We start from the raw sequence: 27,986 nt of genomic DNA, 5'->3' as shown, positions 1-27,986 counted from the left end.
AATTTTACCCTTAGGAGGCTTAGTAGGAAATTTTAATCATTAAATCCTTGATTTTGGAAAAGTAAAAAACTGGAGGAATTCTAACTGCCATATTTTAGGACAAGTGATTTTTTTAACCTTATATCACATCTGTGTGTTAATATCTATATCTGTGTGTTTAAAACGGAATCTGATCTAAGTGTCATAGGCTTTCAGAAATCACATGTTGTTATATTTGTTACTACATATTTGTATTTTCCCTTTCTCTCAAGGTATTCCAAGAAGACACATATAGGGATATTAACCCAGCCTTCCTATCACTGCACCAGATAGATAAATACATATCATAATTTTATTTCATATGAATATTTGTGCTAGATAATCTTATATGCTGTACATCCCTGCCACTAACCTAATTTATGTTTCAACTCCCAGGGGATGAGAAAACTTCTCGCACATTCTTCATGTCACTACACAGCAGTAGAAAGTGCCAAAAGACCATTCCCTGCTAAGCAGTGGCAAGAACGGAGTTTGAAAATGTGGCCATTTATCACAGAAGCCCAGCTTTGATCCCTGCAGCTTTGCTGAACTAGGCATGTTAGGAGGAGCTTGAAATGAGTATTGGAAAAAGCATCTGTTTATTTCCTGAGAGGGATAAACTTCCTAGTGGCACCACTAAAAGTAATATACAGATAAAACTGTAACGTGACATAATAGTCTTTCCAAAAGTAGTGCACAGATACATCTATAGCATTTGGATGTGAGCCCCAATCCCCCCTTATTAAGGGAGAGTTTAAAAAAAACCAGCCCAGTAAGCTTAGAGAAATAACTGTCTGCTCCTGTTTAAAGTCGCCTCCTTTATCATTTTGCTATGGCACCACGCAGCCAGGGCTCACAGCCCACTCACAGTGCCCTCTGTTGGGAGTTTCCTAGGCGCATCCGATCTTCTTCCAGGCACTGCTCTCCACACTGGAGACACAACAGGAAGCAAAAGACTACTTCTGACAACAGCATTTCACAACAGGTGATTTCTGGGGGTGTTTTCATCAATAGCAAGTCTGTTTCAGACAGGGAGGTATTTTCAGACATCTATATATTTGATTGAACTTTGCCAAGTAAAGAGCTTCACCAGCATCTATTTTGGGCAAAGTAATTCTGGTGTTCTTTTAATAAACTTTTTCTTTTGATAATATTGTTTTTAATAAGTTTTTTTATTGTGAAAATTCTGTACAGAGGGGTGACAGTTACATGAGCAAGGTAATGAGTACATTTCCTAGCCAGCTTCCTTGCCTCCTCCTTTGTTTTTCCCCTACCATCCCTTCCCTCCCACCTCCACAACCACATTCCCCCACCCAAATTGTAAAGTTTGTTTTTCAACATAATGTCTTGTACATCTTATTGTTACAATGAGTCAACCTGTACCCCTATTTAAACATATTATTTTCCCCTTCTTCTCTCCAAATTCGACCGACATCAAATACGGTGAAAACAGGGGTTATACCATGGGGGAGGAACATACAAAGCAACAAAAAAATCACATGGTACCTTATGAATATGTTAGAAACTATAGCAAGAAAGAAAAAAAACACTTGTATCCCTATCTTGGGTTCATTTCCCTTAACATTTTATCTGGTCCTCTGTACATAGCTTTTGACCTTTTCTACTTGTCCCAGACATATACTAGTTATTGCAAATAAGGGAAACCATGGGGCCTATATTTCTCTGGGCCTGGCTTACTTCACTTAATGTAATTTTTTTCCAAGTCTTTCCATTTCCTAACAAATGGGGTAATGTCATACTTTCTGATGGAGGCATAGAATTCCATTGTGTATTTATACCACATTTTCTTGATCCATTCATTTACTGAGGGGCATCTGGGTTGGTTCCATATCTTAGCTATGGTAAATAATGCTTCAATAAACATAGCTGTGCTGGTAGTTTTAGTATGGTCTTGTTTATGAACATTTGGGTAAATGCCCAAAAGTAGGATTGCTGGGAGCTCTATGTGGAGTCTTTTGAGGAACCTCCATACTGCTTTCCAAAGTGGTTGAACAAGTTTACATTCCCACCAACAATGCAGTAAGGTTCCCTTCTGTCCACATCCCCTCCAGCATCTGTTGTTATTAGAGTTCTTGATTATAGCCATTCTAACTGGGGTGAGGTGGAATCTCAGTGTTGTTTTGATTTGCATTTCTTTTATGGCTAGAGAGGTTGAACATTTTTTCATGTGTCTATTGGCCTTTCTTATTTCCTCTTCAGAGAAGTTTCTCTGTTGTTAATTTTTTCGAAGAACCAACTCTTTGTTTTGTTGATTCTTTCTATGGTGTTTTTAGATTCTAATTCATTTAATTCTGATTTAATTTTAATTATTTCTTTCCATCTACTGGATTGGGGTTTATCTTTTGGGGCTGCTCTTTAAGGAGGCTCATATGTCTCATTAAATTGTTGGTTTCAGATCTCTCTAATTTGTTGATGTAGGAACTCGGAGCTATAAACTTGCCTCTGAGTACTGCCTTTTCTGTGTCTCAGATGAGCTGGTAATTTGTGTGCTCATTTTTGTTGAATATCATGAACATTTGAATTTCGTTTCTAATCTCTTCCATGCCCCACTGGTGATTCAACAATGTGTTGTTCAGCCTCCATGTGTTACAGGACTTTCTTTGGTGGCTTTTGGTGTTGAGTTCTAATTTTACTCCCTTGTGGAGAAGGCAGGGCATAACTTCAGTTCTTATGAATTTGGACAAGTTTGCTTTGTGACATAAAATGTGGTCTATTTTGGAAAATGTTCCATGTGCTGCTGAGAAAAACATGTATTCTGATGCTGCTGGGGGAAATATTCGGTAGATGTCTGTTAAATCTAGTTGATCTATGCAGGTGTTTCCATCTGCAGTTTCTCTGTTGAGTTTTTGTCAAGTTAATCTATCTAGTGGGAATAGTGGTTTATTAAAGTTCTCAACAATTAATGTCTTTTGATCTATGTAAGATTTGAGGGAAAGTAGTATTTCTTGGATAAATTTGGGTGCTCTGTTATTTGGTGAATATATAATTAGAATTGTAATATCTTCCTGAAGGAGAGATCCCTTAATTAGTATGTAACAATCTTCCTTATCTCTTCTCACTAATTTTGACATCTATTTTATCTGATATTAGGATTATGGGGGTTGTTTGCTTAATAGCTTTTATTCCAGCCTTTCACTTTCAAAAGATATTTGTTTTTATTGGCAAGGTGTGACTCTTGAAGGCATCAGATAGAAGGATCTTGCTTTTTAATCAATCTAGACAGTCTATATTGCTAATTTGGAGAGTTAAGTCCATTAATGTTGACAGTTAGGACTGAGAGGTGTTTGGTAGTTCCTACTATGTTATCCACCTTCTTGGGGTCTGTGACAACTGGGTTCTTCCTATGGATTTGTATACTCAGTTTGGGTGCCTTCTTGGCCTTGTTCTTGTTGGTTTTCTATGTGTAGGACATCTTTTAGTATCTTTTGTAGGGCTGGTATGGTGGAGATATATTTTCAGTTTTTCTTTGCTATGGAAGGTTTTTATTTGACCTTTTTTTTTATGAAGGAGAGGTTAGCTGGGTACAGTTGATAGTTGTTTGTCTTTAGGGCGTGACATACATCATTCTAGGCTCTTCTTGCTTTAATTGTTTCTGCTGAGTAATCTGAGGTTACTCTAATTGGTTTCCCTTTATAGGTGATTGATCTTTTCTCCTGGACAGCTTTAAGAATCCTTTCCTTGGTCTGAATTGATCCTGTGAGGATTATAATGTGATGGTGGGATGTCCTGTTCTGGTCTGGTCTATTTGGGGTTCTAAAAGCTTCTTGAATCAGAACAGGCCTATCATTTTGCATGTTTGGGAAGTTCTCTGCTAGGATCCTGTTAAATACATTTCCTAGACCATTAACTTCTCTCTAGATGTTCCTCTACACCAATATCCTCATATTTCTTGTATTTGTCTTTGATATTTGTATGTTCTTTCTCTATAATATCTAGGCTATCTTTAATCCCAGAGATTTGATCTTCTGCATGATCTAACTTACTGTCAAGACTTTCTACTTTTTTTATTTTTTTATTTCCTTCTAATTGGTTGACTTTGATGGCTTCAAATTCTTTGTTGGAGCTTTGTTTTAGATCTTGTATGAACCTCTTTATTTCTTTAATTTGGTGTTCAGTGTTTATCCTCAAATCACTTAGTTGATTGGTTATGGTTTCCTTGGACTCCCTTTCCTTTAATGGGTTCTATTCATCATTCCCTTTGTGGTCTCCCTGGATTCCTTCAGCTGTGTGTTTATGGATTCCATGAATGCCTCTACTGATCTTTGTCTATCCTCACCCCGTTCACTCAATTCCTGTATTACTCTTTGATTAGCTTCCTCATGCTCAGGCAATTCCTGTATTTCTTTTTGACTGTTCTCAGCCTGCTCATGCAATTCCTGTATTAATCTTTGATTAGCTTCCTCATGCTCACGAGATTTTTGGTTAGCCTCATCCTGCTCTTGAAGTTCCTGTATTAATCTTTGGTTAGCCTGTGTCACTCCCTATCACACTCACACTGAGTCCTTTGAAGGTTTTCAATCTTTTCATTCACCATGTTTACTGGTAGTGTTTGTAGAGCTTTTTGCGAACTCTCCTCTGGATTATTCATTAACTGTTCTGTCACCTGATTATCATGAGTGGGAGTTGAGATAACCGGACTCTCCAGCTTGTTCTGCCCATTTGGTATGATAGTAACACCATTTTTGTGCTAGAACACTATTTTAAGGCACTTATTAACCAGAGTCCTGTAGTTAGTTGCACAGACAAAATGGCTGCAGATACAATCTAGTTCAACAGATACAATCTATTCAACATCAAACAACTATGGTTTAATGGGCTAAGAATATCAAAGAGGGATTCAGCTGACCAGAAATTAATAGGTTTAGAGAGAATTGGGAAAAACAGGATTAGAGGGATATGGAGAGGTAAAAGGAAAGAGTGAATTTAACCATGTCCTAATCTCAGAGAGGGAAATGGATAGGATGGACAGAATGAAAGGAGAGAGTTAAAAAAAAAAACAAGAAAAAAATGAAAAAACAAAAATTTAAATTTAAAAATTATGTAAGCATAAAGAAATGATATTGAGAGAAGAAAAGGATAGGATGAGAGGAGGAGAGAGATAAAAAGGAAAAATTAAAAACTAAAAAAATTTAAAAATGGAATACTTAAAAATTATGTAGGTATAAAGAAATACTACTATTTAAGAAGTAGGGGCTAGGAAGGTGGCTCAGTGGTAGAGTGCTTGCCTTGCATGCATGAGGCCCTGGGTTCGATTCCTCAGCACTACATAAGCAGAAAAAGCCAGAAGTGGCGCTGTGGCTCAAGTGGTAGACTCTAGCCTTGAGCTGAAAAGCTGAGGGACAGTGCCTAGACTCAAAGTTCAGGCCCATGACCAACCAAAAAAAAAAAAGAAGTTAAGCCTAAGAGGTTGTGAATTGAGTAATACATTTCTGAATTAAGTATGTACACAATGAGGGATAAGGTCTAATAATCGATGATGGGTATATATCTGGGGATGAGCAGAATAGCGATTAAGTCACACACACACACACACACACACACACAAAACAAGGACCAGAAGGTGAAAAGATATTTAAAAAAAAAAAGAACACACACACACCTAAAATAAAGATTATGAAAGAAAAAATAGAATTTTTTAATTAAAAAAATTAGGTAGAAAAAAATAGTTCTTTGATTTTTTTTTGGGGGGGGGAGGCTGGTGTGAAGATCTTGTATCTCCCCTGTGTCCATAACTAGTCTCTTGGTGGAGTCTCTGGTCTGATTGTAGTGTTTGGTTTTCCTGTGTCTTGATTGGTTTCTTATGTCAGTTTGTTTGAGCAGGCAGAGATAAGTTCTGCCTTACCCAGGACTTTGTGATCCTCCTCCTAGGCTAGTTCAGTGGGAGGGAAATCTGCTTTGAGTATCACAAAAAAGGGAGATGGTTGTTTCCTCTAGCTTGGAGTTGTTGTGATGAGGCTAGGTTGAGTAGGATTGGGTAGGGTTGAGTCCTATCAGCAATCAGTAGCTTTTCCCTGAGGGGCCAGCTCCTGAGACACTCACAGAGCCCAGCCTGGAGCCATTCTCAGGGTTTATGTTTACTGAGTTTCAATTGTTCGTCTTTTACCCCTCCTGCTGTCTAGGCTACAGTGGGGTGGGGCAGCTTCTGGCTGTGTTTACCCAGTGAAAAAAGTCACTCCTGGGGGCAGAGCTTCCTCTGCCTGGGTGGGTAACTTTCCCCTGGGTGGGGGTGAGTCTGGCAGGTCAGGTCAGGTTCCTGAGACATGCTGAATGGCTCCTATTGTTTTCTTCCAAAGCCTGAGTTGGAGCTAGCTGCTCCAGCTGGGCCTTTGTCAGTATCAAAGATGGAGATCTTCTTTGGTTGTGGGGGAGGGGCTACCTTCCTGCTGCTGCTCTGTGAAAAGGAATGAGGATGTCTTGGGTCTACTCACACCAGACTCTTGGTTCCTGGGCCATCCCTGGTCTGTGATCAGCAGGATCTGCTCCTTGTCAATTCTTGCTGGTGATAAGTAGAATTGGCTCGCACACCACATCTGTCTCTTTTGTCCTGGACTCTCTCTGTTGATATGGTGGCTGTGGCAGCTGCCACTGCTGCCATGGCTACCAGCAAGTGCTCAGATCTGTCTCCTTGACCAAGCTGCCTGGATTTTCCCTCTCTGGCCAAACTCTCTGTCCTATGATGGCACATTTGGTGTGATTCTTTAGTCTAGGACTGTTCACTGGAACACTAAAATTGCTTTCTACGTGAGAACTTGTTTCCAGCTTCTCCTCCGCCATCTTCCTCCAGACCGATGATATTGTTTTTAATTACACTTTCTCTTTTTTCTGCTGTTGCTTTGAAGTGAGGACTTTATAAGCCACTTTGAGGTGTGACAAAAACTATATAGGACTAAATATTCCCCAGTATTTAAATCTCTGTTTCTCTTGGATGATATTCTATTCCATGCCTGTCTCCTTTGTTTTCCAGATTCTCTCTCTCAGGATTAGACCAGTAACCTCCAACCAAAAAATATCAGAAAGTCTGAGGTCTTCTTCACTATCTTCTTCCATTCTCCTTGCATCTGGGAGAGTCTTTCATTAGGGTACCTGGAATCTATGTCATCTCTGATACCTGTACATGGCAATCAGCTCTCTGTACTCCAACTCTGTACAATATTATTTCCTGGGTGCTTGTCTAGACTCCAGTCCACAGCTTCCTTTGAAGTTAGATGTGGCTGTGAGATCTTGCCTTTGAGATATGAACACTGTAGCTCACTAATGGTTTGTAAGAACCACCTACCGAATGCAGACAGGAGTCTTTAGATTTTCTGTGTTTATAGAACCTTTCATTTCTTAGTAAGGTTTTTCTTACTACAGCTAGGCCAAATGAAATACCAGTAGTCCAATTTATGGTATAGTTAGATCAAAATTACTTAGTGCACATATTATCCTCACAACTTATTAACCAGTTGAAAAAAGTATGAGTGGAAAGAACACAATGTTTATTTTTCTCCTTAAAAAGAAACCCAAAGGGGGCGGGGGGAGGTTGGGAAGGGATGGGAAAGGGAAAAAAAGGAGGAGGCTACAATGCTTGATAAGAAATGTACTCATTATCTTGCCCATGTAATTGTAACTCCTCTGTACAGTATTTTCACAATAAAAATTAAAATTAAAATAAAAAACCCAAAAGCTTAGTAAAGATATCTGTATGCTTGTTGGATTTTGCACAACTTATCAAATTCTCCAATCAAATGAGACATTGACAACCTAATTTTCTGTCCCACATTGATTTTCACATGGAATCTTTTGGGTTGTTTTTTTTTTGTCATAGCAAAAACTCAAAACTCAGCTTTGGAAGATGTGATATCCACAAAAGTAATGTGGTATGATCAAATATTGAACTGAACTTCCTTCAGCAGTACCTTAACTAGGTACTGCTGTATCCCACAGTCAATATGGCTGTGTTTCCTTCAAAAAGATAAAATATCACATGGTGTTCCCATGACTTCACCATGAAATTTGAAGTGCCCAGGCACAACATGGGGCCTAGACCCTTAAGAATACTGTACAGACACACAAAACAGAAAAGCATAAATGATGAATCTCTATGTAGATGCCTTTCTCTTCAACACTTCCGATGACCATTACCAAAATGAGCACTTCACACTAACAACAAGCTAGCACTTCTCTGAAACCCATTTCTAAGCACTTCTCTAGAATCCATTATGCTCCAATGTCTGGTTCCTTCACAGCCTCTTTGCCATTGATCTGTTCATGCATCAAATACCAGTCATGTGTACATAGTTAAATACTAATTGTGTAGCCCTAAGATAGATTGTGGGAAAGGTCAGACATGCAGAAGCAAGAGCCTGGGGTGAGAGACTGGAAGAGATACACTGATGGAAAATAAGTACACACCAAAAACTACTCATATTTCCCTTTAGGAAAATGGCTCAAATTACCAAAAAAAAACTGTACAGAAAGTACTAAACTTAGAAAGTGACAGTACTAAGTATGCTTTAGTATACAGAAAAATGAATGACTTATATACTACTAGTCAGAATGGAAAATAGAATATGTACTCTGGAATGCACTTTATTCGTTTACCAGAAAACTAAATCTGCAACTACTCACAAATTGTACTCCTGGGCATTTATCTCAGATAAATGAATATTTATGTTCATACAAAATGTGCACATGAATATTTATAGCAGCCTTTCATAATAACTAAAATCTGGAAACAACCAAAATGTCCTTCAACAAGAAAATGGCTAAATAAACTCTAGTGTATCTATATCATGGAATAATGCTTAGCCATCAAAAGGAATAAGCTGTTGCTACAAGTAAAACAGCAACCTGGATGAATTACTAAAGATTGATGTTGAATCTCTAAAGTTAACTCCCAAGGTTTCACATTGTATCATTTCATTTATTGGACAGATTTGAAATGATAGCATTACGTGCAGAATAATTTGGAGGTTGCCAGGCAAGAGATGGATAATGTGATTGATTTATAATCTGGCTAGAATATTTATTAGTTTGGCAAAACATTACCATTGGAGAAAACAAAGTAAAGGATAAAAGGATTTCCATGTTATTTCTTACCATGGCATATAAACCTACCCTTATCTCAAAACTAAAAGTGTATTTAAAAGTTTAAGATGAAAACCTCATCAAGAAGCATTCTGATTAGTTGGTCTAGGATGGGCCTAGACATCAGCATTTCAGAAGCTCACTAATGAATTATAGCAAGCAGCTGGAACTGGGGAACTACAAGAACTTGTACTTCGCAGAACCCAAATAATCATCTAAAGCAATGAAGCAGGAATGTCCAGATACCAAGGGTTTCACAGGGGATGGGAGGAATAAGATTATTGTACTGGGGGCTGGGAAGGTGGCTTAGTGGTAGAGCACTTGCCTTGCATGCCTGAGGCCCTGGGTTCGATTCCTCAGCACCACATAAGCAAAAAGAAAAAAGCTGGAAGTGGCGCTGTGGCTCAAGTGGTAGAGCGCTAGCCTTGAGCTGAAGAGCTGAGGGACAGCGCCCAGGCCCAGAGTTCAGGCCCCACGACCAGACCCCCCCCAAAAAAAAGATTATTGTACTGTACCTTATGTAAAGCAGTGTCATAAAACAAGAAGACTATCTGATAAGGGGTCAGAAAGCCCTATATGCATGACTTCTTGTTTGTCTCTCTGTTAGTTGATTTGTTTCTGGTTGTTTTTTTCATATGTCCAAGCAGATCTAGACTGAGAAGCAAACATTGAAGGCTTTTTCATGGTCTCTCAGGAGGACATGACTAGCAGTAGGACATCCAGTCACAATTCTATTTCCTCTTTGCAGGAGTCTTCATGGCAGGCTCTCTACTGTTTCACAGCAATTTCAAAGGACAAACTAATATACCTTGACAGCACACTTTCTCACAAGCTCTTTGCGAGGACGCATGTTTTACTTTTGTAATAATGTAATATATATCTTAGGCCAAAACATATTGTATTGGCACTTTTTGATGATATACTTGGAGACAAATTTAAGGAAAATAGACACTGTTTTAGGTTAGATCATACAATCCACTAGAATATTAATTCCTGGATGACAAAGATGTCAACTGCTTCTCCGTGTTACATCTCCAGTCCTTAAAACACTGCTTGGCACAGAGTAAGCATTCCATTTATATTGGATGGCTGAATTGGATGTCTTTACATTTATTTTTGCTTTATATCCCTCAGAAGTTCTTTTTCTTACTATAGATCTTGCACAATAATCTGGGGGAGGATGCTGGTAGTAGAGCTTGAACTCAGGCCTAGCATTCTCACTTGGCTTTTTTGCTGAAAAGAAAACTCCCTGCACTTTAAACCACACAGCTCCACTTCTGATCTTCCAATTGAAGAGGTATCCTTGCTTTCTACAATGACATTTAACTGACTGTTGTTTAGCTATCAGGAATACATATATATATATATATATATATATGTAATTTATTTTTATATTATATAGAATTTGTATTTTTATATATACAAGTAGGTATATATATACATTTTATAAAAATCTACACAACCAAATTTTATTATTGTTTGTAAGAATTTCATATAATTTTTTTGCCTTCAACAAGCTTCAATCTTACTTTTCTTAACACCTTCAGGAGTTGAATAACTTAAAAGATTGAATTTCATGCCCCAAGAAAAAACTGCAAACAATGACATCCCAGTGAGATCCATGATGGTTAGTGGTACAGATGTAAACCTGCAATTTATTTCCTAAGATAATTAACTATCATGATGAAGGAATACGTCAAACCTAGAACCATCTCATTCTTTGCTAGTTGGGTATCATCTGCTGTTTGCTAAGTGGGACAGCATGTCATGTTTGCCAGGAGTCCTTTTTGTTTAGGGAGAGATATTTGCAATTTAAATCACAAAAGAGAGAAGCTGTCAGTACAGACGGACTTGCCCAAGTTTCCCGTATTACTTCAGAGTTTGTTTCGTCAGTCTTGATATATAAGTGAACTCATGCAAATGAATGCATCTGTCTTCATTTCTCTTTGCCATGAGATCATTATGCAAACATTAAACACCAAAAAAGACATAAAGTGATGGATGACTTGTACAGCCTGTAGGTTTGCAGAAAGCAAATACTCAAAGCAGGTTCCTCCCTCTCCCAGACCTCCTCTTCTCTCCTGCATCCTTTGGAAACACCCCCAACAGATTTAGTCATTCCTTGGGGAATGAAGTTACTTTATTAGCAGCTAACAATCCTGTGATTCAGCACATTTTCTTGCAGCAATATTCTATCTTTACTCCTGAGCTTTGCCTAATTTATATTCCTTCTTTGGTCTGCACTGCTCGGTTAGTCCTAATCAATAAGTATACAAGATTGGTTGGAAGGCAAAGTTGTGAAATAGATGTTGCAAATGGAAGCTCAGGCCTTTGATTTACCTGTTTCCCAAATGGTCTCCTCTGTCTGCTTTCCTCACGAGTCACACTGCACAGTGTCTGTGACTTTGCCTTTGTTATTGGGCTGTGGGCATCCTGTAGATAATGGCCTTACCATGTTCTATCTCTGTGCTTCATTGATGGGCTTGAAGTAGGTATTCAATAACTCACTGAATCAATAAAGACACAAATGACCTAATTAATAGAAGCATAAATATTTTCTTTCATCCTCACGATTAAAACTAGCACTTAGGAAAAGATTTCAAATATTTTAAATCAGGAGGTAATTGACTATTGCTAGTTTCAAAAGTAGCCAAATACACACAACAGATGAATGGATCCAAAAAATATACAATGAAAATTTGCACAGCCATTAGAAAGAATAAAATAATGTCTTTTGCAGGGAAATGGATGGAACTAGAACAAATCATAAGTGAGGTAAGCCAAAATCAGAGACAAATCGTGCATGTTCTCTCTGATATGGGGAAGTTAGATCTAAAACAACTGGCATATGACAATTTACACAGGATTCTAGATACATACAGTGAGACCAAAAGAGGATAACCTTCGGAGACAATCACAAAGGTGCAGTGCCTAAGCGCTTCTTTGTATTTATATAAAATTATGTATATACAGAAACAAACTCCTAAGACATTGAAACAAAAGGCTTCCATTTTTTCTTTTTCTGATGATGCTGTATTCTTTACCTTATACACAATGTATTCACATGTATATCTCCAAGAGGGTGGGGGAAGGAGGGCACAGAACAGGAGGAATAAGGGTGAAAAAGTACAGCAGTGGAGCACACTGGATATAGATGAAAGTGAACTATACAGCCTGTGGGTGGAGCTGGGAGGGAGGGACTGGGAGAGAATGAGGGAAGAGATGCCACTGTACAAAAGGAAATAGACTTATTACCTGACTCATGTAAATGTAATCCTTTTGTATATCACCTCTATTATAACAATGAAGTAATTTTTTTAATGTAGCCAAATCAATGGATGTACAGTTAAGAGACACCTTACAGCTTCTTGGGGAAATAGTTGCAATCTACTATTTCATCTTCATTATTTTTTTCATCTTGGTTATTTTAACTACTAATTTCAATTTTATAATAAATTTATACTTTGTATTCAACTACAAGATAATGCCTTAGCAAAGGTTAAGTCCTTAACAAAGGACCAGGCATCTGTTATTCCCATGTACATCATTTCTAGTTTCTATAATATATGTGACAAGTTATTTTGTTTGCTTTTTAAGGGGCATGGGTGAAATATATATCATGGTGGGGTAGATTACAAATGCTTCTTGCAACTGAGTTAAAAGAACTGGTACTTTATGCCTTCAATAAGAATTCTGATTCTTAAGCTGGGCACCTATAGTCATGCCCTATACCCATAGCTACTCAAGAGTCTGAGTTCTAAGGATTATGGGTCAAAGCCAGCCCAGGCAGCAAAATCCTTGGGGTTCTGATCTCCAATTAACCACCAAAACTCTAGAAGTGGCTTACATGGTAGAGCACCCGCCTTGAATGAAAAACTAAAGGACAGGGCCCAGGCCCAGAGTTCAAGTTACAGGATCAGCACACACACACAAAAAGAATTTGGTTTTTGAATTTCAGTCTTTAATAGGACTCTAATAGATGAAGCAATGGATGTAGCCAACGTCATACATAGCCTCTCCTTTGACTTCTATCAAAGAACAGGAAGCGCTCTTCTGTGCAGAGTCCTTGGTAAGAATGAACGAAACACAGACATCCTCCCAGCTCTGCCTGGAATGACTTTCCCTCTGTCACTGAGGAAGTTAGTGACCTGATGCTCCTTGCTTCCTCTGTGTGTGTGTGTGCATGTGCACACGCGTGTGCAAGCACAAGCGTGCTCTAGTCCTGGGCCTTGAGTTTAGGTCTTCAGGCTCTAGCTTGGCTTCTTTTCTCAAGATTGATACTCTCTCCACTTGAGCTATACTCCACTCCTTGTTTCCTTTTCCCAAGTAGTCTGTTCCTCTCACTACATCAGATGAGAGATTATTTCTATCCTTTACATGATTTAATTTTCCCATTGCCTGGTGGGATAACATACCAGCAACAACAATTTAGGAAGCTTTATGATAAACATTGAGTGTTTCAAAAATATAATTAACTGTTAGTGTAAGGAAAGGGCAAAGGTGTGCAAATTACTTTTTTTTTTACATTTGGGTTTGAAAATATGTCTGTTCATGCATTTTAAGTGTTGTGGATGCTCCAAAAGCTTATAAACCCTGAAAATCAGAAGTTGATTCAGGAGAAGTTGAAGAACTATTTTCCAATCCATACCCAGAAAGTGTATGGATAGAGGAAATGGGATAGCATCATGGAAAAGTCTAAAACAGTGTTTCTCATAATTAATCTCTAAATAGGTATATACTGGCTCTTCTCATTTTTGTTTCTGAAGGGAAGATTATCCTTAAAGTTTTCTTAAGTCCAGCACAAGTTGCTCAGACCTGCACTTCTAGCTACTCAGCAGGCTTAGATCTGAGGATTGACCAGACCAGGAATATAAATCTGAGAGCCTCTTAACTCCCATTAACTAGAAAAAATGCCAGCAATGGAGGTATGGCTCAAGTGTTAGAGTGACAGGCTTCAGAGTAAAACTGAAGCAAGACCCAAGGTTCTGAATTCATGCCCCAGGACTGGCAATGTGTATGTAAATAAAACGAACAAATAAATCATTTTCTTGTCTTCTGCTTTAACTAAAATAAAAAGATTTGAGTTTCCACTTGATGCATAACATTTTTCCTTTAAGATCTGTGAGACTTTAAGCTTTGGTAATATAAATAGACAATGAGAGATTTAGAGCAGTTACCCATAAATTCTGAGGACCAACCAGCTCTGCCTTGCCATATGTGAAATATTCAAAAAAGAACTAGTAAGACTGACACTGTGCCGTTGTATGTTGTTTCCGAAATACAAGTAAACATCAATAATACTTTTTCTTGCTCTGGTAAAGCTCACTGCTCTTGTCAGTAGGCTTTCTAAGGTGAAATGTACCATGAACGTGGAGTCTACTACTACGCTGTATGCATTATGTAATATTATGTTCTTCATCACCTGACAACTTTCAGCTGCTCCATTCAGAATCAGAAAAAGAGATATACTAAAGCAAATTCCCAAGGAATGGCAGAAAACAAGAATGAATGTTGTCATTTGTGCCTAAGACAATTCAGACTATTTATTATGAACCTAGAGTGAACTCCCCAGTGCTGCCTTTTTATTAACCATTTTAGACAACGTCTGCATTATCTGCATGCAAAGTCTTATGAGGAAACACTCTGTCATCTACAGTGTAAGGACCCACAGAGCTCTTTCCTCATAGAACAAAACATGGAGTTAATGGAATGGAGGCTCCTCACTACATACAAAACCCCCACGGTTCCACTCTCTTTAATAAGGCAAATGCTTCTGTTTTACAGAGGAATTCAAAGGCTCCACCGTGGTAGAACTGATGAAGAAGGAAGGCACCACCCTGGGTCTGACCGTCTCAGGAGGAATTGATAAAGATGGAAAGCCAAGAGTGTCTAACCTACGGCAAGGAGGAATTGCTGCCAGGTAACTAACTGTCTCATGGGGACATGCAGAAAAGTGGAATCCAGGGTGTAATTAATTAAAAATGAAAGCTTTATCAGCAAAGGTCACGAATAAATAAATGACAGCTGCCATCTGCCCAGCAGAAGCTCAGCAGGTGTATTTCAAAAGCTGCCCCCTAGACCTGACCTGCCTGTGGCTATTCTGGCTTACGCCAGAGTCAGTAGAGAGAGGTTTGTGTCATCTCAGGCGCAACCAGGCACTCAGAAGATTTTCATTTTAACAAGCTTATATCGATCGAGATCTAATTGTTCCACTGAACACCAGATGGGTTGCAGTAGGAAGGAGACACTGGAATCATGTAAATGAGAAGCAGATGACCCATATGGCATGTCTGAGGAAACTGCGACAGATGAAAAATGGCAGCCCAGGCAGAGAGGGAGGCCCAAATCTTGTATTCCCAAGGCAAAAAAAAAAAAAAAAAAAAATGTACCTTTCTACTTGGGACACTTACCTTTTCACCAAGAAAACAATGAAGGTTTCCCAAAGGACAGAGACTTAGAGAAGGAGCTGTTTCTAGTTATGGTCAAAGGTGGAATGCCCTCCTTTCTGGAAAAGGATGAGCTTGCTTTATAGAATAATTCTAAATTTATCTCAGAAGGACTGGGGGCAAAGGTGTCTCCCTTGTAAAGCACTTGATTAGCAGGTGCGAGGCCTTGGGTTCCATCCCAGCACCACAAAAATCATGATAATTGGTTAACCTCAGAAAGATGAGATGGAATGATCCAGCGAGATTAATATTCCTTAAATCCTGGACATGAGTGTTCTTGTCCACATAAGAAAATTTTAGAGTTCTTACCCTATAAAGAATCATTTGAAATAGTAATTCCTTTGGATGATCAATTTGTTTGTACAAAGGATTAGCTTAAGCCAGATGATTGTTCTTTGATCCAAAGTGGGCAGGATTTGAAGAGAGAGGTGACATGAGCTGCAGCACCTTAATCTGTCTCCTTTGGCCTTGAGGACACAGAGTTTACGGTTTACCTGTATTTTCCAGTCATCATGCCAATCCATGATATTAGGCTTTCCTATATCTCTGAGTTCCTTCATGTCTAGCCCAAACAAGGCAAAAAAAAAGGCTATCTGTGATTGTTTTAGTGTCATCATTAAAAGTAAACAGAGGAGCTGTGGTGCAAGCTGCAGAGTGCTAGTTATGAGCAAAAAAACCCTAAGGGACAGCACCTAAGCCCTCATTCAAGCCTCAGTATCAGAAGAAGGGAAAAAAGTATTACTGTGCCAGCTACATGGATACAAATATTAAAACAAGACAAAAATCCTTGCACTGAAGGGGCTTTTAATCTATTAGAGAAGATAAGGTATAAAAAGCATGAGAAAAGTAAAAACAAAATAGCAATACATACAGAAAGAAAAAAAAAAGCAGAACCCAGGAATACTGGCCAAGCTTTCAGGCAGGTAGGTGGTTTTGAGAGTCAGTCTGGCCAATTTGGAAATAACTTCATGAGGGGAAGGCTGGGCAGATGGGGGAGGCTCTTCTAGGGGGGTTGATTGCAACTAGATTTATATAAAATGAATTAATTGACTATTTCTAATTAGGGAGGCAATGTCATTGAAGGTCATTTGCAGTGACACAGTTTTGACTTCTATCACTGCCCTCACTCCCAACTCTTTTTTTTTTGGGGGGGGGGGTCTGGTCGTGGGGCCTGAACTCTGGGCCTGGGCGCTGTCCCTCAGCTCTTCAGCTCAAGGCTAGCACTCTACCACTTGAGCCACAGTGCCACTTCCAGCTTTTTTCTTTTTGCTTATGTGGTGCTGGGGAATCGAACCCAGGGCCTCAGGCATGCAAGGCAAGCGCTCTACCACTGAGCCACCTTCCCAGCCCTCAGTCCCAACTCTTAATGTAGTACTCAAGACTTGACTACACGTTCCAGGGCAGCCAGCACTGTGATGTGATGGTAAAGAGAGTGGGAATGTCCTGAAACTCAGTAATTCCATGCTATTTCTTCTTCCCAATATTCCTTTTTTTTTTAAATCAATCCTTCCAAATAATGGTCAACAAAGGAAGTAGTAAGGAATGATTAGCAAAATGGAATTGGATAGAACTAGAACAAATCATGTTGAACAAGGTAAACCAAGATCTGAGAGACAAATGATGAGCATGTTCTCTCTGACATTCGGAAGTTAGATTAAAATGCAATGGGACATGACAAATTACACAGGATTGTAGATACTCACATACAGTGAGACCTAAGAGGATAGTCTTAGGAGAGAATCACAAAGCTGCAATATCCAAACACTTCTTCATAAATATAGAAAATAATATGCATACTAAAACAAACTCCAAAGATATGGAAACAAAGGGCTTTTTATTTTTCCCTTTTTATGATGATTCTGCATTCTTATATATGATATATTCACATGCACATCTGTGGGAGGGTGAGGGAGGGCACAGAATCCGAGGAAAAAGGGTGAAAGAATCAGCAATGGAATGCAATGGACATTGATGAAAGTGAATTATGCACTTCATGGGTGGAGATGGGAATGGGAAAGAATGAGGGAACAGATCATACTGCAGGAAAAGAAATGTACTTATTACCTGATACGTGTAAATGTAACCCCTCTGTCTATCACCTCTATACTAACAATAAATTAAAAAAAAAACAAGAATGGGGGCTGGGAAGGTGGCTCAGTGATAGAGTGCTTGCTTTGCATGCATGAGGCCCTGGATTACATTCTTCAGCACCACAGGCGGAAGTGGTGCTGTGGCTCACGTATAGAGTGCTAGCCTTGAGCTGAAGAGCACTTAGGCTCCACGACCATCAAAAACAAAACAAAAACAAGAACAACTAGCAAAGATTTTTGACCCTTCCCTTGGTTCTGAAGATAATCTGAGTGAAAACAGTAAAAGCCAAAATGCCCAAATGGCAGGAAACATAAATGAGAGGGAATGAGAAAGATCTGGAGTATCTTAGAATATTTGGGATCTGCGTCCATTCCTAGAGAATCAGCAATGTAAGGGTCTAGCATCAAAACATGCTTCTCTTTATTTTGTTTTATAGTGTTCTAAAAGAAAGAAGTACAGCAAGAGGAGGAGGGCTAAGTCAGGATGATCATGAGATCATGAATTTGAGGCCAACTTGAGCCAAGCAGTAAGATCTTGTCTCAAAAGAAAAAGAGCCAAAAATAAATATACAAAACAATTTTAAAAAAAAAGGTTAAAAGAAAATTCCCTAGGTCATCGTACATCCAGAGCAGGACTTGCAGAATGTAACAGGCAGGCAGCATGAGTAGACAGGACCTATAGAGTCTCCTCCATGCTCTTAGTCTGATCATATCCTATGAGACAGGAGCTTTGCTATATGCACCTGTTAGTCTTCCTTATTATGTTGAGAAGAAAGTGGAAAACAGATCTGGATTATAGAAGATGAGTCCACTAAAGTAATGTTATCTGTTTTGTAGAAGTGACCAGCTGGATGTAGGCGATTACATCAAAGCAGTGAATGGGATCAACCTGGCCAAATTCCGCCATGATGAGATCATAAGCTTGCTGAAGAATGTTGGGGAACGAGTAGTTCTTGAAGTGGAGTATGAACTTCCACCAGTCTGTAAGTAATTACAACTCAGTGGCAGACTACACAATGCTTCTGCAAGCGATTGGATTCTTTTTTTTTTCCATTTTGCCATCAGTGTCTTGTTACAGCAATGGCAGAGCAGCATTTTCGATACTTAAAAGCTATGTGAACTGAAAATTGAATAATCTCTTCAAGAAGAACATAAAAATCACAGGTAACAATGAAATCATCTGGCATACCCTGATCCAGTAAGGTGATCTGTGAGCATCATTTTGGTTACTTAAGCTATTTTAATAAACTGTGATCATATTTAAAATTTTTTGAGCATTAAGTTCTGTGAAAGCTTTGTGCTTTGGTTAAGGAAAAGCATGTTCTAGCAAGTTTTACACTAACTCTGTATAGATATTTATACCTAAAATGTAAAGGTAGCTTCAATCACATTATTCTCAAGTAATAATAATAGTAATAACCGGCCATCAATGCACTTAGAATACTTACTAAATATGTTGCTCTGGTTTATGTAATTCTCACCACATAGAAGGGTCAACGAAGACAAACTTTAGCATCAAATGTCCAGAACTAGTCCAGTGTGATGGCTCACACCCAGTACTCAGAAGGATTGCGATTCAGCACCAACCTGAGCAAAAGCAAAAAGTTCTAGACCTGATCTCAAGTAATAAAAATATCATTATGGTGGTACATAGCTGATATCCTGTGTGAAAAATGCAAATAGCAACATAGGTGGTTCAGACCAACAACATTCTATTCAATAACTTTTTTAAATAAAATAAAAAAGAGTTGGGGGATAAGGGTATTCGATTAAGAGGTAGATCATCTCTGTCTAGCAAGTTCAGGGCCATGAATCTGAAGTCAAGTACCACAAAACATACCCAAGCTCCAAGCCCAGCTTCACCTTTTACCAGCTGTGTTCCTTTGAAGAAGTTGCTTAAACTTTCTGCTCATTTCTCCATATTTCAAATAGAAATAATATTAATTCTGACTCAAATATTTGATAGGGAAATAACAGAAGCTAGACCAATAAAAAGGTTTTGATAAATAATTGACCAACCACTACTACAAGATATTCACATTACCATTCTTTTTGTCATTTTATAGAGACTTAAACATCTTTCCCAAATTGGTAGGGTGCAAAGTACATATTTAAATGGGGAGTGTCTGACTCCAAAGTCCATGCATTTATTCTTGTGAAGTAGGCCTTATGTTACATGCTACTGCTGCCCTGCCTTTAAGCCATGCATTTCTAGCACCAGTTCTCTGCTTAAGCTATCCTAGAAGGCTCTCCTAATGAACACTCAGACTGATTAGAAACAGGTGGTAATAATTCATTTGGCTAGTAATTAAGTAGCATTTTCTATATTCCAGATACCACTACATTTTAGGAAACTGGGGTGCATGCTATGAGTTTGCATTCTAACAGGGGAAGACAGAAAAACAAAAACTATAATAAGTGAATTATGTAGTTTCCTATGGGAAAAAGAAATCAGAAAGAAGGAAGGTTCCAGGAAGAAGGAACCGCCAGTGCTACATTCAAAAATGCAAGAATATACCTGAGATTGTTTGGGGCAAATCAGAAAGGACATATGGCTCAAGCGGAATGACCACAAAGAGAATTAGGAGATGAGGTCAGAGGTATAAGGTATCACATATCCTGGTTGCTGGTTGGAAACACCTCAAGTTTCACTCTGAATGAAAGAGAAAGCCACAGTATGCTTTGAAACTGAAGAAAAACATCACCTGCTTGTGTTTCAAAGGCTCTCTCTAGCTGCTGTGCTGGGAATAACTACAGGGCAGGGAGTAAAGGCAAAGACTGGGAGACAAGTTAGCTGGTTACTGTAGCAGTGCAGCTGAGTGATAGTGGTGGAGATGGTGAAAAGCAATCAAGATTCTGGATCTATTTTGAAGGTAGTATAACAGTTTTCTGATGGATTTGATGTGAGTTGTGCCGAAGTAGAGGATTCCAGCATACCCCAATGTTTTTATCCTGAGTAAATGGAAGGATGGAGTACTATTAACAGCTGAAACAAGAATGTGGCAAGAGCTGACTTGTTGTGGGGGTTGGGGGGCAGGGTTCAAATACTACCTTTGAAATCTGTGTTGTTGGTTTTGTGGCCTCGAGTATGTTATTTAAGTTCTCTGAGCCTTAAGTTTCCCACCTGTAAAAATGGCTAGAGCCACTATTGGATGTTTCTGAGAATTTACTCACATAATCATTTACATATTCTTACATACCTGGGAAATAACTAAGACTCTTCACCCTTAATATTATACAACAAAAACAACAACTACTACTACTATGACTACTATACTATACTACTGCTACTATGCTGAAATTACTGTGCTTTATTGAACTTTAGAAAGGTCAGTTTGCTTCAAAATCACAATCTCCCTTGCTAAGGAGTTAACCGGATATCTGAGCCAGTGTTCCCTAATTACCCATTTGCACTTTGCTGGATATGTAAATATCAGTAAAACACAGCCCCTTGCTAGTAGTTCTTAGCATGAAGCCCACTGTGGAGATTTGCCCAGTATCACCTATGACTCCCAGATGAAAGCTGAGGAAAGACTCAAGGAAATAGTGACAATCCAGTAGGAAGGGATTATTCAACACACAGGTGCATTAGGAAGGCGAGATGATACAGCGTAATACACACATTAAACCGCAGGTTGGAGTTTCTGGCAAACAATGGGAAAAACAGAGAGACCATAGATGGAGATGGGGCCAATGAAGAAAGCAAAAACCACTGTGACAAAGATCAAGGATGACATCAACTGTGCTATCAGGAGTCCTTAGAGACTCAAAACATGATTTCTTTTTTCTTTTGTATTTTCCCCCTATGGTTTATCCCTTGCTGTCACTGTACCTGATTTTGGTACCTTGGGTATTTGCATATACGTTTATCTGAATTAGGGAAGGGAAGGAGAATAACAAAATGGTGAGACAAAGGACAAAGAGGTAACCAATGCAACAGTGATACTCACAAGACAATATGTTGGAAATGATCCCTACGACTTTGGGGAGGGGGTTGTGGGGAAGGGAAATATGAGAAAAAATGGTGGAGGGGGTAACAAGTTCAAAAAGAAATGTACTCACTGCCTTACTTATGTAACTGTAACCCCTCTGTACATTACCTTGACAATAAAATTAAAGAAATAAAAAAAGAATGCAGGTGTCAGCTAGAAGCTGGGGGGGAAACTGCATTCAGTGGATAGACATTTCTAGAATAATCATTTGGGAAGCCAAATGTAATATAGATCAGAGGCTATTACCCTGAAGGGCTTGTTAGCTTTCCAAAAGAAAACTATATCCTAAATCAACATAGTATTAGTAGAGTTAAAGAGATCAGGTGGGTAAGAGAAATGTTTATGAGTAAAAGCCCATCATGACTTGGTGATTATATCAGCTTTATTCTCTCAGGCAATAAAGCTAGTAGAAAAAAGGGAAACATACATTTAAACACCCACGTGTAGGTCTCCCAGGTAGAAATCAGACAGAAGAAATCCATTCTCCAATGATATTCCCTGTCTGTTTTTATTATGTTTGATGAAATTAATAGATACTTGAGTTCAGGGAAGTTGAAAAGATTCACGGGCCCTCACTTGGCTCCAACTGCTAGAACAAACAGCCCCCCACAACTGAGACCCTGAGACCAGAACTGCATGTTGAAAGATAAGCTGCCCAAGGTCAAAACTGTAACTCCTCTCTAGATCATAGCAATTTGAGGTCCAGCCATCCCCAGAGTTCAGAAAGAACTGAAATAAGGATATGTGTATGTGAGATCTGATAGAGGAAAAAAAAAAATTTGAAGTTTGATCTTGGGCAATCTGCTTATCTTCCCTGAGACTCAGTTTCCTTATAAAAAAGGAAATTACTGATCTACATTCGTTTTATCGTTCTTAACCTGGAAACTGTGTGATGATTTGAGCTTGTATCTAGAGAGAGACTGTGCCCAAAGTGGTACCTTAGGGATTTATGCATACAAATTAGTCAGGAGCAGTATCTTCCAATTTTGTGGTCACGTAACCCCTACAGAATTTTGAAATATTAAATAATCTGATCCATTTTCACCTGGCTCCTAAACTTCCTAGTTGGAAAGAACCTAATTTCTGACATGTTTATTTAAATCCTGTTTCTATTTAAACCTTGGAGCTACAGATTTACCTTATTTAATTAAAGAGGTCTGCCACATAATCTGATTAGCAAAAGCACTCTTCACTGTTAACCACCCGCTGGAGAAAGCTAGCTTTAGATCAAATAAATGTGCTAACACATGGCACTGGAAAGCTCTCTTCTCAGCTCTAACCCAGACAGACAGATGTTAGGTGAGGATCATAAATAGAGGTGGTGATGGTGAAGAAAAAGAGAGTCAAGTTTTCCCCCATGAAATTCATTCTGGGATTGAGTATCTAGGGGCACTGGTGCTCAGAGACACTTTCTCTGTTGAGGAAAAAAAACCAGACACACTGAGCACCTCTCAGGTTTCTCCTTATATCACTTAACCTCACCATGGAAAAAAGCAAGTCAGGCAGGAAAGGGTGGCATAATGTGGTGGGAAATTGCAGCACTCCTACCTGCCTACGGAGGTGAAGGATGAGAGGGTGAGAGAAGAGGGCATCATGATTTTGTAGCAGCACATGTGCATTCACATACTTCTGGAACAACAGAACATGTAAATACTGAAGTTTGGCATTGTGAAATGGTTAGTATCTAGCCCTTTAATTCCTCAGCTTGCATATGTGTGAGGTAATCGGTAACATGCACCTGGCTTTATCACCAAGAGTTAGTCATACAAATTAAAACTACAGTGAACAAATCTACTTCATTTATTATAGTAAAAGGTAGTCAATACTTAACATGTATCTTTTTAAATGATGGAGAGCCAAAGTGTAAGTAATTTAAAGCTGTAGATAATCCCCAAAGTCTTTATAGAGATTTTTAGCTTTGACTGTAAGATTTTGTGGTCAACAAGATTTAGCTAAAACAAAATTTAAAATACAATGCTTTGCATTCCCAGTACAGACATCTAGCCAACAAGAACAGGTGGCTCAGAATTAGAATTTGGTGGTATATAATTGAAAGATGATTTAACAGTTAAATAAAATAATATTTGCAAGCCATTTTGCAGAGTTCTGGGCACACAATAGATGCCCGTCAGTTATTTCTTGCCATACCCTTTGCTTTCCTCTGTTACCAATAAGATGAAAGCATCCTGTTCTTGGGTCATGGACAGTAAGAAAACATTGGTATAAAGCTAATATTGTTTTTTCGTTTAATTAAAACTATACCTCAACTCTTTCAGCTGTTTGTATGTTCTATTCCTAGTTGATTAGAATAAACTGAAATTCCCCTGATAACAAGAATATGACATTTAATTAAATCAGCAGTATAGCAAAACATTTGTTCAGCTGTAGGCATATGCTGCTTTTCAGCAGATCCAAGTTCTTATTATACTTTATATCTTGATCTGACAGTGTGCATCCTAACTTATACCTCAGACTGTTTTGGGGGGATTTAAATATATGTATTTCTTACTCATTTCTATAATACTCCTTTAAGGATTCAGATTTTTTGATAATTGGAAATAATTTTCAAGCTGGACACAATTGGCTGATGCCTGTAATCCTAGCTACTCAGAAGGCTGAAATCTGAGGAATATATTTCAAAGCAAGCATAGGCCAGGAAAGTTTCTGAGACTGTTATCTCCAATTAACCAGCCAAAAGCCAGAAGTCAAGCTATGGCTCAAATTGTAGAGCACCAGCCTAGAGTAAAAAAAGCTAAAAAACAGTGCCAAGGCTAAGTTCAAGCCCCATTACCAGCACAAAAGAAAAATTTTAATCAGTGCTTATGCTATCAGCTATTTCTGTTCATGGCAGGAAAAATAGGATTTTGTTTCTTTCATCTAATTCCTTTAGTTTCTGTCTATATACCAATGTTCCTTGCTTCAATCAGGTTACATTTCAATAAACCCATCATTAATTAATAAGTTGAAATGTTGTTAACCTATCAAACACCAGATCTTAACCAAGCTGACCTTAAACATGCTCAGGATAGTTACAGTAGCCTTCAGTTAGGCAAAAACCATATAACATAAGTCTATTTTTATAATAATGTGTTGAATATCTCATGTCATTTATTGAATATTATGTGAAAGTGAAAACCAAGTGTTATAGGGGAATGCTTACACACTGTCATAAAGTTGGAAATTGTAGTAGAATATTGTAAGTCACAGACCACTTATTTCTTGTTGGTAGTTATATGTAATAAGGTCTTTAGGAATAAGGAACAATGTAAACATGTGTTAGTGATCATGAATATGGCATTAGATATTATGGTACAAATTTAAAGGAACAGATCTAAAACTATCTACTGCATATCACACAAGATTTTTGCCTGTACAAACAAAAACCTACTCATGATGATAAAATACTAATTTGTGGAAATTGCATTTTAAATGCAGCCATAATATGTTATTCAATCTGATTTCATCACTGGTTTTACAAAAGCAATTTTACAGAATATTTCAGTGACTGTGTCTTCATATAACTTACAATCTCGTGCATGTGTATAACATAATTAGATATTGCAACTTAGCAATGCAGTTTTTTGTGAAATAAGAACAATAAACAGGCAAACAACATAGCATGGAGATACCAAGTAAAATTAAGTAAATGTTTATTTTCTTAATACTAATGTTTAATGTTTTAGATATACTTAGGATTTCTTTTGCTCTACAAGTCTACAAGTCATTTGGGCATTCAATAGCTATGTACTTGTTAGAGCATCTATTTCATCACCCTAATCTATGTATCTCGAGCTGAGCATAACACTTTCCTTCCTCTACCAGATACAGAAGAAAAAAATAAATGTAGAAATTATTTCATGATCATATCACTTTTGTATTTCACAAAGGAAACAAATACACTTGCTGAAGATTGTCTTCACCCTCTGTCTAAAAACTGTCTACATATAAGATAAGGAACTAGCTATGACATGAGTTCCACCTGGATCTACATGAGTCACTGATAGTGTATTTGTACGTCATTACAATGAACTTCTTCTAACAAAGGGTAGATGTTACCCTCTTCCAACATCTTCCATTGAATTCAAATTATTGCTTCCTCATTTGTCAAGAGAAATCATATGCAAGAGTACTTGTAGTATTTTATGCCACATTAAAAAAAGGCATTTATTGTAACTTAACATTTATATCCCCCTCTCTCTTCTCCAGCTGTACAAGGATCAAGTGTTATTTTCCGAACAGTGGAGGTCACATTGCATAAAGAAGGCAATACCTTTGGTTTTGTAATACGAGGTAGGTTGTGGTTACTGAATATGAACCATAAGATGCTCTTGGAGAATTTGTCACAGAAATACTAGTATTGAGAGAATAAGAAATTCATCCGCAAAAGAACTGATGATTCCATTGTGTGAAGTTAGCCTTTGGTATTTACATCTAATTTTCTTTGAATAAATCAAACAAGTGGGAATCCACGTGGAATCCAAATAATCAGCTTCATTCAAGCCATAAATGCAGGGTCAGCAGCCACTGCCAGCCTTGTCAATTCATGGTTTATCACTCCTTAAGCTTGTCCTTTGCATTTCCCTTTTCACTATATCACCAGATCAAAAATGCTGATGAGTATGGCTTGATTTGGTGTAATACGAGGATTAACCAACTGCTTAAATTAATTTCTCTTGAAATTAATTTAGCATTCTAAAATTGAGCTGAAGATAATCTAATCCTTTGGGTTCTTGTGTACATCAGCTTAACTCATTTTTACAGAATGGCATTGATAATAAAAATTCCTAGTGACTCTAACTTGCCTGTAAAAACATTAAGTCTGAGCAATGATTCTACTTTTTATTGTTTTGTTTTTCTTACTAGCAATTTCATCCCTGAAAGATTTTTCTTACATTAACAACTCTTGATTCCTAGTATGAAAATGAGGTTTAATTCAGAATTATATAAATACCAGAACATTTTTAACGTTACACATTTCTCAGTTGCTGTTTTTACTCTGTATTTCACCAGAGTCAAAATTCTATCAAAAATTATTATTAAAATGCTAATTAAACCAGGTACCAGTGTTCATGCCTATAATCCTAGGTACTTGGGAGGCTGAGATCTAGTTGGTTGCAGTTCAAGGCCAGCCTGGGCAGAAAAGTTGTAAGCCTCTTGTTAACCAATACCTGAATGCAGTGGTGTATGCCTTCCATCTCAAGCTATAGGGGAAGCTGGGATTGGGAAAAATGTGGTTCTATGCTAACCTAAACAAAGAAAAGTTTGTGAGACTCCATCTCAATGGAAGAAGGCTGGGTGTGAAAGGATACACCTATAATCCTAGATACAGTGGGAAGCCTAAAGTGGGATGATCAGGGTCCAGGAATGTACATTGATAAATTGATACCTTCTCTAAAAAGTAAATCATGTATACAAAAGGACTGTGATGTGCTTCAGTGTTAGAATACCTGCCTAGCAAGAGTGAAGTCCTGGTATCAAATACCAGTACTGTCAAAACTAAAAAACGAATTTAATTAAGATTATACATCTTAATAAGTATTACATACATGGAAGATTAAAAGAAATGTGTCCACTTGTACAAAACTAAAAACATTAATTAACATTACATATCTTAATTAGTGCACATGCATGAAAGTCTAAAAGAAAAGAAATACCAAAAAAGAAAGAAAGACATACCAACTTCTTTTAAGTGACTGATTTTAAATCAATCATTTAGCAAGTCAGTCTGTCAACTCTTTATTACTCTGAAGTACTCTGAAGTCATAAGACAAGATCATAGAGTCATAGAGAGGATGAGGAACTAGGATCTCATGAAGTTTTGACCAGTGGTGGTTATGTTTTTCTCACCAAAGCCTATTTTAGTAGGAACAATAGACCTCAAGATTATTGACCAAAAACATGCCCAAATGTATGTGTAAAATAATGAGCTAAACCTGATCAAAGTTATTGTGCAAAGAATTCAGATTGAAAGTGGTCTACACAAACCTGTTATTGCAATATAAATGTGAAGAAGTGCTTTTGCATCACAGACATACAAGCCTAGTCATTGAAAATGCAGGAAAAAGTACTGCTAATGCACATATTTATCTTTAGTCACTGTAAGGTTAATCAATAACATCAAATTGCTAACAGAAAAGCTAAGCCAGTAGTCATTTATCATGAAGATAAAAAATAGAAGCAAGTGAGTTTCATGAATACCTCGAGACAATTGATGACATAATATTACCAGTATGTTCATTTCACAGTGCAGAAATTTTAAATCTCAAAATACCCAAGAGCCTAGAATATATATGGGTATATGGGTAGTACTTGTGAACAAAGGACCAATTGAGTTTTGACAAATTTTTTTT

At 37.9% G+C, this 27,986-nt stretch overlaps 1 protein-coding gene across 1 annotated transcript in view; it reads left to right on the top strand.

Annotated features, from left to right (window-relative positions):
• The window catches only part of Grip1 (glutamate receptor interacting protein 1), a 169,088-nt gene that overhangs the window by 26,139 nt on the left and 114,963 nt on the right, over nt 1–27,986 (top strand). Inside the window, exons 3-5 of the mRNA XM_013018571.1 lie at nt 14,893–15,028; nt 18,482–18,627; nt 25,843–25,926. Of these exons, the coding sequence (XP_012874025.1) occupies nt 14,893–15,028; nt 18,482–18,627; nt 25,843–25,926 (366 nt within the window). The remainder of the gene's footprint in view (nt 1–14,892; nt 15,029–18,481; nt 18,628–25,842; nt 25,927–27,986) is intronic.

The sequence above is a fragment of the Dipodomys ordii genome, unplaced genomic scaffold, assembly GCF_000151885.1.
Source record: "Dipodomys ordii isolate 6190 unplaced genomic scaffold, Dord_2.0 Scaffold3, whole genome shotgun sequence".
NCBI classification, from domain to species: Eukaryota; Metazoa; Chordata; class Mammalia; order Rodentia; family Heteromyidae; genus Dipodomys; species Dipodomys ordii.
Note: the sequence above shows the minus strand (reverse complement) of the source record. Positions and strands in the feature narration are given on the sequence as shown.